General features: G+C 39.4%; 1 protein-coding gene across 1 annotated transcript in view; it reads right to left on the reverse strand.

Moving 5' to 3' along the window:
- The window catches only part of RB1CC1 (RB1 inducible coiled-coil 1), a gene marked incomplete in the record, with an annotated part of 595,085 nt that overhangs the window by 360,621 nt on the left and 217,573 nt on the right, over window positions 1-16,891 (reverse strand). The window contains 2 exon segments of the mRNA XM_053715035.1: window positions 1,568-1,754; window positions 15,488-15,672. Of these exon segments, the coding sequence (XP_053571010.1) occupies window positions 1,568-1,754; window positions 15,488-15,672 (372 nt within the window).

The following is a 16,891-nucleotide window of genomic DNA, read 5'->3' on the forward strand; positions in this document are numbered from 1 at the left end:
TGGTACAGGAAGAAGTCTGCATCCTTCAAGAAAAACATGATTTTCATGCAGGACAATGCTCCATCACACGCGTCCAAGTACTCCACAGCGTGGCTGGCAAGAAAGGGTATAAAAGAAGAAAATCTAATGACATGGCCTCCTTGTTCACCTGATCTGAACCCCATTGAGAACCTGTGGTCCATCATCAAATGTGAGATTTACAAGGAGGGAAAACAATACACCTCTCTGAACAGTGTCTGGGAGGCTGTGGTTGCTGCTGCACGTAATGTTGATGGTGAACACATCAAAACACTGACAGAATCCATGGATGGCAGGCTTTTGAGTGTCCTTGCAAAGAAAGGTGGCTATATTGGTCACTGATTTGTTTTTGTTTTGTTTTTGAATGTCAGAAATGTATATTTGTGAATGTTGAGATGTTATATTGGTTTCACTGGTAAAAATAAATAATTGAAATGGGTATATATTTGTTTTTTGTTAAGTTGCCTAATAATTATGCACAGTAATAGTCACCTGCACACACAGATATCCCCCTAAAATAGCTAAAACTAAAAACAAACTAAAAACTACTTCCAAAACTATTCAGCTTTGATATTAATGAGTTTTTTGGGTTCATTGAGAACATGGTTGTTGTTCAATAATAAAATTAATGCTCAAAAATACAACTTGCCTAATAATTCTGCACTCCCTGTATATATATGGGGGGTTTACATTAATTAACATACATTGAAATTATATAGTATAAGTTAATTTTAGCTGAATACAGATAATATTTTAGCTGGGTGGTCAGTAAAATCAGCACAAATTTAAAAGGTCCTGGGGAGAACAGTGTGTGGCCAACAAGTGCTGAAGCTCTTCTCCTCAAGCCGTCCTCTTGCTTAACCTCTGACCTACATCTTTCTACTCATATTATCCTTATGTCCCTCTTTCCCCTCCAAAACATCTCATGTGCTGCTCATGTCCTCTGGAACTCTCTACTGCACTCAATCAGACTGTCTCCAACCTTCTATAGCTTCAGACCATCTTTGAAAACCCACCTATTCAGAGAGGCTTGCCATCTCGCCTCTGTTTTTCATCCTAACCAATATAAATCTTACTGCCTTGACTTGCTGTAGCAACTTCAGTCCACGTGACAAGCTACCCCAAACCTTATGTCTCTGTATCCTCAACCTGTAGACTCTAAGCTCTTCGGAGTAGGACCCTCCTCATTCTGTACTAGGTTTGTTTAGTCTGTTATGTTTTTGTATCTCATAACAAATATTTTTCATTGTAAAGCCCTATCTCTGTACCCAGGGCTACAAAAGTTTGCAGAGCTATACAAATAAATGATGATAATAATAATTACAACAACTTTGGAAGATTTAAAAAGAGAATTTTGCTTCAGGGAGAATGGTCATTGCCATCCCTATCCCTGTGTTGGCGTAAAAGGAAAATATATTTTTGCTGATTATACTTACAAAAAAAAAGAGCTGTGAAACGGGAAGAAAATTATTTTACAAAATTTGCACCTGACACAGTATTTAGCACAAGATAAAAGTGAAGCTGATCATTCAAAGCATACTAATCTTACCTCTCTGTAGTGTCTTACAAACATCTTTCTCCTTACTACTTCAACAACTGCCAGACAGTACATCTGAGGTACTGTACCAAGTGCTTCCACTATTTTGACTCGCTCAATAAGCTCTGTTAATAGACGAAACAAAGCTTGAAGTTTTTCCCCATCTTGATCAGCATGCAGCATTACAAAGCAGCACCACCTTAAAAAAAAGTACAGTACGTTAAAACTCATTTTTAAGTGAGATATTACATTGTTCGATACATAATTGCATAAAAGGTCATATACAAATAACTTAATTTTCATTTGTTGGTTTTGCTTCTTGCACATGTATTAAACTTGGCAATGACTTCAGAAATTTTCTTAAATATTTGATGAAATTGTTGAGCTAAACATTCCATTTTCTGATGGTTTTAGGAATATATAGGTAAACTAGGATAATCTGAAGAAAACAAAACAAGAAAAAACAGGATTTTCCAAAAAAACAGACCAGACATGATACGCAAACTAAAAATAAGTAGTGTGTTGTGCTCAAAAAGATAACATTTTCATAATACTCTTAAACATTTTTTTTCCCTTAAAAAAAAAAATAACATAATTTATGTAAGAACTTACCTGATAAATTCATTTCTTTCATATTAGCAAGAGTCCATGAGCTAGTGACGTATGGGATATACATTCCTACCAGGAGGGGCAAAGTTCCCAAACCTCAAAATGCTTATAAATACAATACTCACCACACCCACAATTCAATTTAATAAATAGCCAAGTAGTAGGGTGATAAAGAAAGGAGTAAAAAGCATCAACAAAGGAATTTGGAAATAATTGTGCTTTATACAAAAAAATCATAATCACCATAAAAAGAGTGGGCCTCGTGGACTCTTGCCAATATGAAATAAATGAATTTATCAGGTAAGTTCTTACATAAATTATGTTTTCTTTCATGTAATTGGCAAGAGTCCATGAGCTAGTGATGTATGGCAGCAATACCCATGATGTGGAACTCCATGCAAAAAACACTAGAAAGGGAGGGAAAAAATAAAAACAGCCATTTTCCGCTGAAAAAAATTAATCCACAACCCAAAATATAAATTTAATCTCATAAATGAAAGGAAAAATTTTAAATCAGAAGCAGAAGAATCAAACTGAAACAGCTGCCTGAAGAACTTTTCTACCAAAAACTGCTTCCAAAGAAGCAAATACATAAAAATGGTAGAATTTAGTAAATGTATTCAAAGAAGACCAAGTTGCAGCTTTGCAAATCTGATCAACTGAAGCTTCATTCTTAAAAGCCCAGGAAGTGGAGACTGATCTAGCACAATGAGCTGTAATTCTCTGAGGCGGGGCTTGACCCGACTCCAAATAAGCTTGATGAATCAAAAGCTTTAACCACGAAGCCAAGGAAACGGCAGAAGCCTTCTGACCTTTCCTGGAACCAGAAAAAATAACAAAATAGACTAGAAGTCTTCCTGAAATCTTTAGTAGCTTCAACATAATATTTCAGAGCTCTCACCACATCCAAAGAATGTAAGGATCTCTCCAAAGAATTTGTAGGATTAGGACACAAGGAAGGGACAACAATTCTCTATTAATGTTGTTAGAATTTACAACCTTAGGTAAGAATTTAAATGAATTCCACAAAACTGCCTTATCCAGATGAAAAATCAGAAAAGGAGATTCACAAGAGAGAGTTGATAATACAGAAACTCTTCTAGCAGAAGAGATGGCCAAAAGAAACAACACTTTCCAAGAAAGTATTTTAAATGTAAAAAGATTACACAGGCTCAAATGGAGGAGCCTGTAAAGCCTTGAAAACCAAATTAAGACTCCAAGGAGGAGAGATTGATTTAATGACAGGATTGATATGAATCAAAGCCTGCACAAAACAATGAATATCAGGAAGTTTAGCAATCTTTCTGTGAATAAGACAGAAAGAGCAGAGATTTGTCCTTTCAAGGAACTTGCAGACTAACCTTTATCCAAACCATCCTGAAGAAACTGTACAATTTAAGGAATTCGAAAAGAATGCCAAGAAAATTTATGAGAGGAACACCATGAAATGTAAGTCTTCCAAACTCGATAATAAATCTTTCTAGAAACAGATTTACGAGCCTGCAAAATAGTATTAATCACGGAGTCAGAAAAACCTCTATGACTAAGCACTAAGCGATCAATTTCCATACCATCAAATTTAATGATTTGAGATCCTGATGGAAAAATGGACCTTGAGATAGAAGGTCTGGCCTTAATGGAAGTGGACAAGGTTGGCAACTGGACATCCGAACAAGATCCGCAAACCAAAACCTGTGAAGCCATGCTGGAGCAACCAGCAGCACAAACGGTTGCTCCATGATTATTTTGGAGATCACTCTCGGAAGAAGAACTAGAGGCGGGAAAATATAAGCAGGTTGATAACACCAAGAAAATGTCAATGCATCCACTGCTTCCGCCTGAGGATCCCTGGACCTAGACAGGTACCTTGGAAGTTTCTTGTTTAGATGAGATGCCATCAGACCTATTTCTGGAAGACCCCACATCTGAACAACTTGAGAAAACACATCTGGGTGGAGAGACCACTCTCCTGGATGTAAAGTCTGACGACTGAGGTAATCCGCTTCCCAATTGTCTATACCTGGGATATAAACTGCAGAAATTAGACAGGAGCTGGATTCCGCCAAAAAAGTATCCGAGATACTTCTTTCATAGATTGAGGACTGTGAGTCCCACCCTGATGACTGACATATGCCACAGTTGTGATATTGTCTGTCTGAAAACAAATAAATGGTTCTCTCTTCAACAGAGGCCAAAACTGAAGAGCCCTGAGAATCGCATGGAGTTCCAAAATATTTATTGGTAATCTCACCTCTTGAGATTTCCAAACCCCTTGGTGCTGTCAGAGTTCCCCAAACAGCTCCCCAACCTGAAAGACTCGCATCTGTTGTGATCACAGTTCAGGTTGGACGAACGAAAGAGGCCCCTAGAATAATACGATGGTGATCTAACCATCAAGTCAGAGATAGTCGAACATTGGGATTTAAGGATATTAATTGTGATATCCTTGTATAATCCCTGCACGATTGGTTCAGCATACAAAGCTGGAGAGGTCTCATATAAAAACGAGCAAAGGGGATCGCTTCCGATGCTGCAGTCATTAAACCTAAAACTTCCATGCACATAGCTACTGAAGGGAATGACAGACTGAAGGTTCCGACAGGCTGCAACCAATTTCAAACGTCTCTTGTCAGTTAGAGACAAAGTCATGGTCACTGAATCTATCTGGAAACCTAAAAAGGTTACCCTTGTCTGAGGATTTCAAAGAACTTTTTGGTAAATTGATCCTCCAACCATGTCTTTGAAGAAACAACACAATTCTGCAGAACGTAAAGACTGAGCAAGTACCAAGATATCGTCCAAATAAGGAAACACTGCAATACCCCGCTCTCTGATTAAAGAGATTAGGGCACCAAGAACTTTTGAAAAGATTCTTGGAGCTGTCGCTAGGCCAAAAGGAAGAGCAACAAATTGGTTATGCTTGTCTAGAAAAAAGAATCTCAGGAACTGATAGTGATCTGGATGAATCGGAATATGAAGATATGCATCCTGTAAGTCTATCGTGGACATATAATGCCCTTGCTGAACATAAGGCAGAATAGTCCTTATAGTCACCATTTTGAAAGATGGTACTCTTACATATCGATTCAAAATTTTTAGATCCAAAACTAGTCTGAATGAATTTTCTTTCTTTGGGACAGTGAATATTATTATTATTATTATCGGTTATTTATAGAGCGCCAACAGATTCCGCAGCGCTAATAGATTTTAATAAAACCCCAGACCCTGTTCCTGAAACGGAACTGGCATGATTACCCCTGATAACTCCAGGTCTGAAACACACTTTAGGAAAGCCTGAGCCTTTACTGGGTTTGCTGGAATGCGTGAGAGAAAAAATCTTCTCACAGGCGGTCTTACTCTGAATCCTATTCTGTAACCTTGATAAACAATAATCTGAATCCATTGATTTTAGACTGAATTGATCCAAACATTTTTTTTAAATTTTAATCTGCCCCCTACCAGCTCAGCTGGAATGAGGGCCGCACCTTTATGCGGACTTGGAGGCTGGTTTTGATCTCTTAAATGGCTTGGATTTATTCCAATTTGAGGAAGGATTCCAATTGGAAACAGATTCCTTGGGGGAAGGATTAGGTTTCTGTTCCTTATTTTGTCGAAAGCAACGAAAACGGTTAGCTTTAAATTTACCCTTAGGTCTTTTATCCTGAGGCAAAAAAAACTCCCTCCCCCCCAGTGACAGTTGAAATGATTGAATCCAACTGACAACCAAATATCTTATTACCTTGGAAAGAAAGAGATAGCAATCTGGACTTAGAAGTCATGTCAGCATTCCAAGATTTAAGCCACAAAGCTCTTCTAGCTAAAATAGCTAAAGACATAGATTTAACATCAATTTTGATGATATCAAGAATGGCATCACAAAATAAACATTTCCCAGATATGAAACTGACAGTCTGCAAAAGTAAATATACTGAAACCTGAATCATGGCAAATATAAGTACAATACATATATTTAGAACTTTATATAAATACATAAAGTGCCAAACCAGAGCTGAGAGTGTCTTAAGTAATGAAAACATACTTACCAAAAGACACCCATCCACATATAGCAGATAGCCAAATCAGTACTGAAACGGTTATCAGTAGAGCTAATGGAATATGAGAGTATATCGTCGATCTGAAAAGGGAGAAAGGAGATGAATCTCTACGACCGATAACAGAGAACCTATGAAACAGATTCCCCCGTGAGGAAAACCATTGCATTTAATAGGTGATACTTCCTTTGCATTCACTGTACTCTGAGAGGAATCAGGCTTCAAAATGCTGAGAAGCGCATATCAACGTAGAAATTTTAGCACAAACTTACTTCACCAACTCCATAGGAGGCAAAGTTTGTAAAACTGAATTGTGGGTGTGGTGAGGGGTGTACTTATAGGCATTTTGAAGTTTGGGAAACTTTGCCCCTCCTGGTAGGATTGTATATCCCATACATCACTAGCTCATGGACTCTTGCCAATTACATGAAAAAAATGTAAATTAATGTCAGAAGTTAACATTCAAATATTTAAAAACCATGAAACAAAAAAAATACTTACCTATCCTGGTAGAATTATTGTAACATTATTGAGGACACATGTTAACGGACTACTAAATACAGTGCATCTGAATAACTGACAAATACACAATAAAAAAACAATCTGGCAAATGTCAAAGTTAAAGGGACCGTCTACTTGAGCATTTTTTTATTTAAAAAGATAGATAATTCCTTTATTACCTATTACCCATTTCTGTATAATTGACACTGTTATATTAATATACTTTCTGTGATTACCTTGTATCTAAGCCTCTGCAGACTGCCCACTTATTTCAGTTCTTTTTAGCCAATTGGTGCTGAGTCATAAATAACTCCACGGGAGTGAGAACAATGTTACCTATATGGTACACATGAACTACCGTTGTCTAGCTGTGAAAACCTGTCAAAATACACCGAGATAAGAGGCAGCCTTCAATGGCTTAGAAATTAGCATATGAGTCTACATAGGTTTAGTTTTCAACAAAAAATACAAAGAGAACAAAAGCAAATTTTATAGTAAAAGTACATTGAAAAGCTGTTTAAAATTGCATACACTATCTGAATTATGAAAGTTTAACTTTGACTAGACTTTACTTGTAATCCAATTTTCCCTCCCCCAGTATCATGTGGCAGCCATCAGCCAATCACAAACTGCATATATGTATATACTGTGCACTTTTGCACATGTTGAGTCTAACTAATCGTGCATAAAAAAATGTGCATGTTTTCATAACAGAAGTATATTGGAACTTTTTTTAAATTGTGTTCTTTATCTGAATCATAAAAACTAATTATTGACTTTACCGGGCCTTTAAAGGGATAGAAGTGTCAAAACTGAATTGTGCATGGGTGCATTTTAGTTTTAAATAGAAGCATTATTGCAATATACTTCCATTACCAAAAAATGCTTTCACCAGTATTCAAGCTCAGAGAGGTAGCGGTGGTGTGTATTGCGTCTGTTAAGAAGGTGTAGTGTTTGAATACTGGCCCTCACAGTATATGAGCGAATGCCACTTAAGAACAGTTGAAGGCAAAGAGAATGACTGGGGGTTATGGGTAAGTGAAGTGACATTTAACAGCTTTGCCTCCTCCTGCTGGCCAGGAATGATATTCCCACTAATAATTGATGATACTGTGGACTCACCATATCTTAGGAAAGAAACAGTAATAACTTTTACTATAAGCATTTTTGCTGTTGGAAGTATATTACAAATATGATTCTATCCAAAATTGAAATGCGCTCATTCATCTAATTTTTTTCTTTGACGATTCAGATAAAGCATACAGTTTTAAACAACTTTCCAATTTATTTCTATTATCAAATTTGCTACATTCCCTTGGTATCCTTTTTGAAGGAACAGCAATGTACTACTGGAAGCTATCTGAACACATAAGGTGAATCAATGACAAAAGGCATATATGTGCATCTAGCTCACAGTAATATATTGCTGAAACTGTGATATGCTTTTTAACGAAGGATACACAAACACAAAGCAAAATTAGATCATTTAAAAAGGGACACTAAACCCATTTTTTTTTCATGATTCAGATAGAGCATGACATTTTAAGCAACTTTCTAATTGACTCCTATTATCAATTTTTCTTAGTTCTCTTGCTATCTTTATTTAAAACGCAGGAATATGATTCATAGGAGCCAGCCCATTTTTGGTTGAGAACCTGGGTTATGCTTGCTTATTGGTGGCTAAATGTCAGCCATCAATAAGCAAGCGCTATCCATGGTGCTGAACCTAAAATGGGCTGGTTGCTGAGATTTACATTCCTGCTTTTTAAATAAAGATAGCAAGAGAACAAAGAAAAAACAGAATTTATGTTTACCTGATAAATTACTTTCTCCAACGGTGTGTCCGGTCCACGGCGTCATCCTTACTTGTGGGATATTCTCTTCCCCAACAGGAAATGGCAAAGAGCCCAGCAAAGCTGGTCACATGATCCCTCCTAGGCTCCGCCTACCCCAGTCATTCGACCGACGTTAAGGAGGAATATTTGCATAGGAGAAACCATATGGTACCGTGGTGACTGTAGTTAAAGAAAATAAATTATCAGACCTGATTAAAAAAACCAGGGCGGGCCGTGGACCGGACACACCGTTGGAGAAAGTAATTTATCAGGTAAACATAAATTCTGTTTTCTCCAACATAGGTGTGTCCGGTCCACGGCGTCATCCTTACTTGTGGGAACCAATACCAAAGCTTTAGGACACGGATGAAGGGAGGGAGCAAATCAGGTCACCTAAATGGAAGGCACCACGGCTTGCAAAACCTTTCTCCCAAAAATAGCCTCAGAAGAAGCAAAAGTATCAAACTTGTAAAATTTGGTAAAAGTGTGCAGTGAAGACCAAGTCGCTGCCCTACATATCTGATCAACAGAAGCCTCGTTCTTGAAGGCCCATGTGGAAGCCACAGCCCTAGTGGAATGAGCTGTGATTCTTTCGGGAGGCTGCCGTCCGGCAGTCTCGTAAGCCAATCTGATTATGCTTTTAATCCAAAAAGAGAGAGAGGTAGAAGTTGCTTTTTGACCTCTCCTTTTACCGGAATAAACAACAAACAAGGAAGATGTTTGTCTAAAATCCTTTGTAGCATCTAAATAGAATTTTAGAGCGCGAACAACATCCAAATTGTGCAACAAACGTTCCTTCTTTGAAACTGGTTTCGGACATAGAGAAGGTACGATAATCTCCTGGTTAATGTTTTTGTTAGAAACAACTTTTGGAAGAAAACCAGGTTTAGTACGTAAAACCACCTTATCTGCATGGAACACCAGATAAGGAGGAGAACACTGCAGAGCAGATAATTCTGAAACTCTTCTAGCAGAAGAAATTGCAACCAAAAACAAAACTTTCCAAGATAATAACTTAATATCAACGGAATGCAAGGGTTCAAACGGAACCCCCTGAAGAACTGAAAGAACTAAATTGAGACTCCAAGGAGGAGTCAAAGGTTTGTAAACAGGCTTAATTCTAACCAGAGCCTGAACAAAGGCTTGAACATCTGGCACAGCGGCCAGCTTTTTGTGAAGTAACACAGACAAGGCAGAAATCTGTCCCTTCAGGGAACTTGCAGATAATCCTTTTTCCAATCCTTCTTGAAGGAAGGATAGAATCCTAGGAATCTTAACCTTTTCCCAAGGGAATCCTTTAGATTCACACCAACAGATATATTTTTTCCAAATTTTGTGGTAAATCTTTCTAGTTACAGGCTTTCTGGCCTGAACAAGAGTATCGATAACAGAATCTGAGAACCCTCGCTTCGATAAGATCAAGCGTTCAATCTCCAAGCAGTCAGCTGGAGTGAAACCAGATTCGGATGTTCGAACGGACCCTGAACAAGAAGGTCTCGTCTCAAAGGTAGCTTCCAAGGAGGAGCCGATGACATATTCACCAGATCTGCATACCAAATCCTGCGTGGCCACGCAGGAGCTATCAAGATCACCGACGCCCTCTCCTGATTGATCCTGGCTACCAGCCTGGGGATGAGAGGAAACGGCGGGAACACATAAGCTAGTTTGAAGGTCCAAGGTGCTACTAGTGCATCCACTAGAGCCGCCTTGGGATCCCTGGATCTGGACCCGTAGCAAGGAACTTTGAAGTTCTGACGAGAGGCCATCAGATCCATGTCTGGAATGCCCCACAGCTGAGTGACTTGGGCAAAGATTTCCGGATGGAGTTCCCACTCCCCCGGATGCAATGTCTGACGACTCAGAAAATCCGCTTCCCAATTTTCCACTCCTGGGATGTGGATAGCAGACAGGTGGCAGGAGTGAGACTCCGCCCATAGAATGATTTTGGTCACTTCTTCCATCGCCAGGGAACTCCTTGTTCCCCCCTGATGGTTGATGTACGCAACAGTTGTCATGTTGTCTGATTGAAACCGTATGAACTTGGCCCTCGCTAGCTGAGGCCAAGCCTTGAGAGCATTGAATATCGCTCTCAGTTCCAGAATATTTATCGGTAGAAGAGATTCTTCCCGAGACCAAAGACCCTGAGCTTTCAGGGATCCCCAGACCGCGCCCCAGCCCATCAGACTGGCGTCGGTCGTGACAATGACCCACTCTGGTCTGCGGAATGTCATCCCTCGTGACAGGTTGTCCAGGGACAGCCACCAACGGAGTGAGTCTCTGGTCTTCTGATTTACTTGTATCTTCGGAGACAAGTCTGTATAGTCCCCATTCCACTGACTGAGCATGCACAGTTGTAATGGTCTTAGATGAATGCGTGCAAAAGGAACTATGTCCATTGCCGCTACCATCAACCCGATCACTTCCATGCACTGAGCTATGGAAGGAAGAGGAACGGAATGAAGTATCCGACAAGAGTCTAGAAGTTTTGTTTTTCTGGCCTCTGTCAGAAAAATCCTCATTTCTAAGGAGTCTATTATTGTTCCCAAGAAGGGAACCCTTGTTGACGGAGATAGAGAACTCTTTTCCACGTTCACTTTCCATCCGTGAGATCTGAGAAAGGCCAGGACAATGTCCGTGTGAGCCTTTGCTTGAGGAAGGGACGACGCTTGAATCAGAATGTCGTCCAAGTAAGGTACTACAGCAATGCCCCTTGGTCTTAGCACAGCTAGAAGGGACCCTAGTACCTTTGTGAAAATCCTTGGAGCAGTGGCTAATCCGAAAGGAAGCGCCACGAACTGGTAATGTTTGTCCAGGAATGCGAACCTCAGGAACCGATGATGTTCCTTGTGGATAGGAATATGTAGATACGCATCCTTTAAATCCACCGTGGTCAAGAATTGACCTTCCTGGATGGAAGGAAGAATAGTTCGAATGGTTTCCATCTTGAACGATGGAACCTTGAGAAACTTGTTTAAGATCTTGAGATCTAAGATTGGTCTGAACGTTCCCTCTTTTTTGGGAACTATAAACAGATTGGAGTAGAACCCCATCCCTTGTTCTCTTAATGGAACGGGATGAATCACTCCCATTTTTAACAGGTCTTCTACACAATGTAAGAATGCCTGTCTTTTTATGTGGTCTGAAGACAACTGAGACCTGTGGAACCTCCCCCTTGGGGGAAGTCCCTTGAATTCCAGAAGATAACCTTGGGAGACTATTTCTAGCGCCCAAGGATCCAGAACATCTCTTGCCCAAGCCTGAGCGAAGAGAGAGAGTCTGCCCCCCACCAGATCCGGTCCCGGATCGGGGGCCAACATTTCATGCTGTCTTGGTAGCAGTGGCAGGTTTCTTGGCCTGCTTTCCCTTGTTCCAGCCTTGCATTGGTCTCCAAGCTGGCTTGGCTTGAGAAGTATTACCCTCTTGCTTAGAGGACGTAGCACCTTGGGCTGGTCCGTTTCTACGAAAGGGACGAAAATTAGGTTTATTTTTTGCCTTGAAAGGCCGATCCTGAGGAAGGGCGTGGCCCTTACCCCCAGTGATATCCGAGATAATCTCTTTCAAGTCAGGGCCAAACAGCGTTTTCCCCTTGAAAGGAATGTTAAGTAGCTTGTTCTTGGAAGACGCATCAGCCGACCAAGATTTCAACCAAAGCGCTCTGCGCGCCACAATAGCAAACCCAGAATTCTTAGCCGCTAACCTAGCCAATTGCAAAGTGGCGTCTAGGGTGAAAGAATTAGCCAATTTGAGAGCATTGATTCTGTCCATAATCTCCTCATAAGGAGGAGAATCACTGTCGACCGCCTTTATCAGCTCATCGAACCAGAAACATGCGGCTGTAGCGACAGGGACAATGCATGAAATTGGTTGTAGAAGGTAACCCTGCTGAACAAACATCTTTTTAAGCAAACCTTCTAATTTTTTATCCATAGGATCTTTGAAAGCACAACTATCCTCTATGGGTATAGTGGTGCGTTTGTTTAAAGTGGAAACCGCTCCCTCGACCTTGGGGACTGTCTGCCATAAGTCCTTTCTGGGGTCGACCATAGGAAACAATTTTTTAAATATGGGGGAGGGACGAAAGGAATACCGGGCCTTTCCCATTCTTTATTAACAATGTCCGCCACCCGCTTGGGTATAGGAAAAGCTTCTGGGAGCCCCGGCACCTCTAGGAACTTGTCCATTTTACATAGTTTCTCTGGGATGACCAACTTGTCACAATCATCCAGAGTGGATAATACCTCCTTAAGCAGAATGCGGAGATGTTCCAACTTAAATTTAAAAGCAATCACATCAGGTTCAGCTTGTTGAGAAATGTGCCCTGAATCAGTAATTTCTCCCTCAGACAAAACCTCCCTGGCCCCATCAGACTGAGTTAGAGGCCCTTCAGAAATATTAATATCAGCGTCGTCATGCTCTTCAGTATCTAAAACAGAGCAGTCGCGCTTACGCTGATAAGTGTTCATTTTGGCTAAAATGTTTTTGACAGAATTATCCATTACAGCCGTTAATTGTTGCATAGTAAGGAGTATTGGCGCGCTAGATGTACTAGGGGCCTCCTGAGTGGGCAAGACTCGTGTAGACGAAGGAGGGAATGATGCAGTACCATGCTTACTCCCCTCACTTGAGGAATCATCTTGGGCATCATTGTCATTGTCACATAAATCACATTTATTTAAATGAATAGGAATTCTGGCTTCCCCACATTCAGAACACAGTCTATCTGGTAGTTCAGACATGTTAAACAGGCATAAACTTGATAACAAAGTACAAAAAACGTTTTAAAATAAAACCGTTACTGTCACTTTAAATTTTAAACTGAACACACTTTTTTACTGCAAATGCGAAAAAACATGAAGGAATTGTTCAAAATTCACCAAATTTTCACCACAGTGTCTTAAAGCCTTAAAAGTATTGCACACCAAATTTGGAAGCTTTAACCCTTAAAATAACGGAACCGGAGCCGTTTTGAACTTTAACCCCTTTACAGTCCCTGGTATCTGCTTTGCTGAGACCCAACCAAGCCCCAAGGGGAATACGATACCAAATGACGCCTTCAGAAAGTCTTTTCTAAGTATCCGAGCTCCTCTCACATGCGACTGCATGCCATGCCTCTCAAAAACAAGTGCGCAACACCGGCGCGAAAATGAGGCTCTGCCTATGCTTTGGGAAAGCCCCTAAAGAATAAGGTGTCTAAAACAGTGCCTGCCGATATTATTATATCAAAATACCCAGATAAAATGATTCCTCAAGGCTAAATATGTGTTAATAATCAATCGATTTAGCCCAAAAAAAGTCTACAGTCTTAATAAGCCCTTTTTGAAGCCCTTATTTACAATCGTAATAAACATGGCTTACCGGATCCCATAGGGAAAATGACAGCTTCCAGCATTACATCGTCTTGTTAGAATGTGTCATACCTCAAGCAGCAAGAGACTGCTCACTGTTCCCCCAACTGAAGTTAATTGCTCTCAACAGTCCTGTGTGGAACAGCCATGGATTTTAGTGACGGTTGCTAAAATCATTTTCCTCATACAAACAGAAATCTTCATCTCTTTTCTGTTTCTGAGTAAATAGTACATACCAGCACTATTTCAAAATAACAAACTCTTGATTGAATAATAAAAACTACAGTTAAACACTAAAAAACTCTAAGCCATCTCCGTGGAGATGTTGCCTGTACAACGGCAAAGAGAATGACTGGGGTAGGCGGAGCCTAGGAGGGATCATGTGACCAGCTTTGCTGGGCTCTTTGCCATTTCCTGTTGGGGAAGAGAATATCCCACAAGTAAGGATGACGCCGTGGACCGGACACACCTATGTTGGAGAAATAGATAATAGGAGTAAATTAGAAAGTTGCTTAAAAGTTCATGCTCTATCTGAATCATGAAAGAAAAAATGTTGGTTTAGTATCCCTTTAAATAAATTGGAAATTTGTGTAAAATTGTATGCTCTATCTGAATCATGAAAGATTTTTGGTGTTTTATGTCCCTTTAAATACAAGAAATGATAAATACCATATAATCTGATAATACAGGTAACATTAGATAGATGTAGGTATTCATATATACCATCAATGACATAATTACTGATATCACATATCAGATTTATAAATGCATTTAAAAGGGACATTAAACACTTTGAGGTGGTAATATAAAATGATAACTAATGACATTTTAAAAATACTTCTACATGTTTTTCCTAGACTTATTTTTTTCTTTGAATGCATCATTCTATCTAGCATTTATTTAGTGCTTAATGTCTCTTTGATGATCAGAAAATGTGTCGTTATCTAGTGCTCTTGCTAATAGAGAACATTCTTGCAAAACTGCTGCAAAACAGTGCTCCAGGCAGATGCATGCCCCTGAGCTTATGTCCCTGCTTTTCAACAACAACAAAAAAAGCAAGAGAATGATGATCTAAGGAAAGTAAATTAGAAAGTTGTTTAAAATTGCAAGCTCTATCCGAATCATGAAAGAAAAATGTTGTGTTTCTTGCCCCTTTAACATAGGAAGAGTGGTCCACAAATACATTATTTTGTAATAGTTTCTGTTTTGGGCTCCTTTGCTGATACTGGAACAATTACCCCCGCAACTGGATGGGAGGGACTTTCAAGTGTCCCCATGGAGAATTGTGGGAAATTGGAAATGCCTGTTACAATTACCATGTTAGTGTGGTGTTTTGGAGCAGCTAAAGAGTACCAAAGTAGAGACTTTAGAGTGGGATCATACACCAGGCTTGTCAAAGCTACCACGCTAGTCTGGTGTTTTGGAGCAGATAAGGAGTAGTATGAATTAATTTCATCATAGAACATGTTTTAAAGTAAAACCCAGTGTTTTCTGTTTTCTAATATGCCAATATTATTTAGAAAACTTGCAAGTTCACTACAATGTATCTTCTAGCATAACATTACTGACAAGTTTTATTCAAAGACTTACTTTAAACGAACTTGTAAATTATTAGCAAGCTCCTGTTTAGCTGTAGTACATTTCTGTTTTATATCTAACAGTTTCCTGTGGTTAGTTAACATTATCATCAACTGATTTGCATGACTCAAGCACAAGTCAGGTAATACTGATGGATCTTTCAAGTTTTCAGCCCTTGTCTGATTGGCTAAGAATCCCTGTAGAAAACAAACAAAACAAAAAAACACACAAACTGTTAACACTGATGAAGACAGAAGCATAAACAAAAGGTTATGATTACATAGGCTTATTTATTATATTGTATATTTACAAGAATTACATTCAATCATATCAATAATGAAACCGATTTAAAAATCAGTTGAGCATTGGTGACTTTTGGATTATATTATTATTAAATTTTGTGGAGCCTTAAAGGGACAGTCAACACCAGAATTTTTGTTGTTTAAAAAGATAGATAATCCCTTTATTACCCATTCCCCAGTTTTGCAAAACCAACACTGTTATATTAATACACTTTTTACTTCTGTGACTAACTTGTATCTAAACATCTTCTGACCACCCATAATCACATGACTTTTAGTTATTATCTATTGACTTGCATTTTAGCCAATTAGTGCAGTGTCTGCCACTAGCGTGATCAAAATGCTATCTATATGGCCTACATGAGCTTGCTCTCCCCTGCTGTGAAAAGTAAATAAAATAGAGGCAGTCTTCAAGGGCTTAGAAATTATCATATGCACCTTCCTAGGTTTGCTTTCAACTAGAATACCAAGATAACAAAGCAAAATTGTTGATAAAAGTAAATTGGAAAGTTGTTTAAAATTACATGCCATATTTGAAAAAATAAAGTTTTTTTTGGACTTGACTGTCCCTTTAAATCAATTTCAGGATAGCCATGGTTTTAATGTTTGACTGGCAATTATGGCATTATCCACTAGATACGTAGTTGTCCTCCACATAATGCCCAGAGTGTGAAGGATAACTACATGCCGCTGCCCCCTGAAATTCTAGGGGTATACAAGGTGCTTGGAGTGTTAAGGCTCACTGGAAGAAATGTGGTATGTCAAAGGCATTACCCACTAACCTAGAAAGGCTGGGGCTGCTGTGATAAAGGAGACAGATGAGGGGGTGTCTACAAAAACGTAATTTATGCTTACCTGATAAATTCCTTTCTTCTGTTGTGTGATCAGTCCACGGGTCATCATTACTTCTGGGATATAACTCCTCCCCAACAGGAAATGCAAGAGGATTCACCCAGCAGAGCTGCATATAGCTCCTCCCCTCTACGTCACTCCCAGTCATTCGACCAAGAATCAACGAGAAAGGAGAAACCAAGGGTGAAGTGGTGACTGGAGTATAATTTAAAAGATATTTACCTGCCTTAAAAAACAGGGCGGGCCGTGGGCAGATAAAACA

The sequence above is a fragment of the Bombina bombina genome, chromosome 5 (genome assembly GCF_027579735.1).
Source record: "Bombina bombina isolate aBomBom1 chromosome 5, aBomBom1.pri, whole genome shotgun sequence".
Lineage (NCBI taxonomy): Eukaryota > Metazoa > Chordata > Amphibia > Anura > Bombinatoridae > Bombina > Bombina bombina.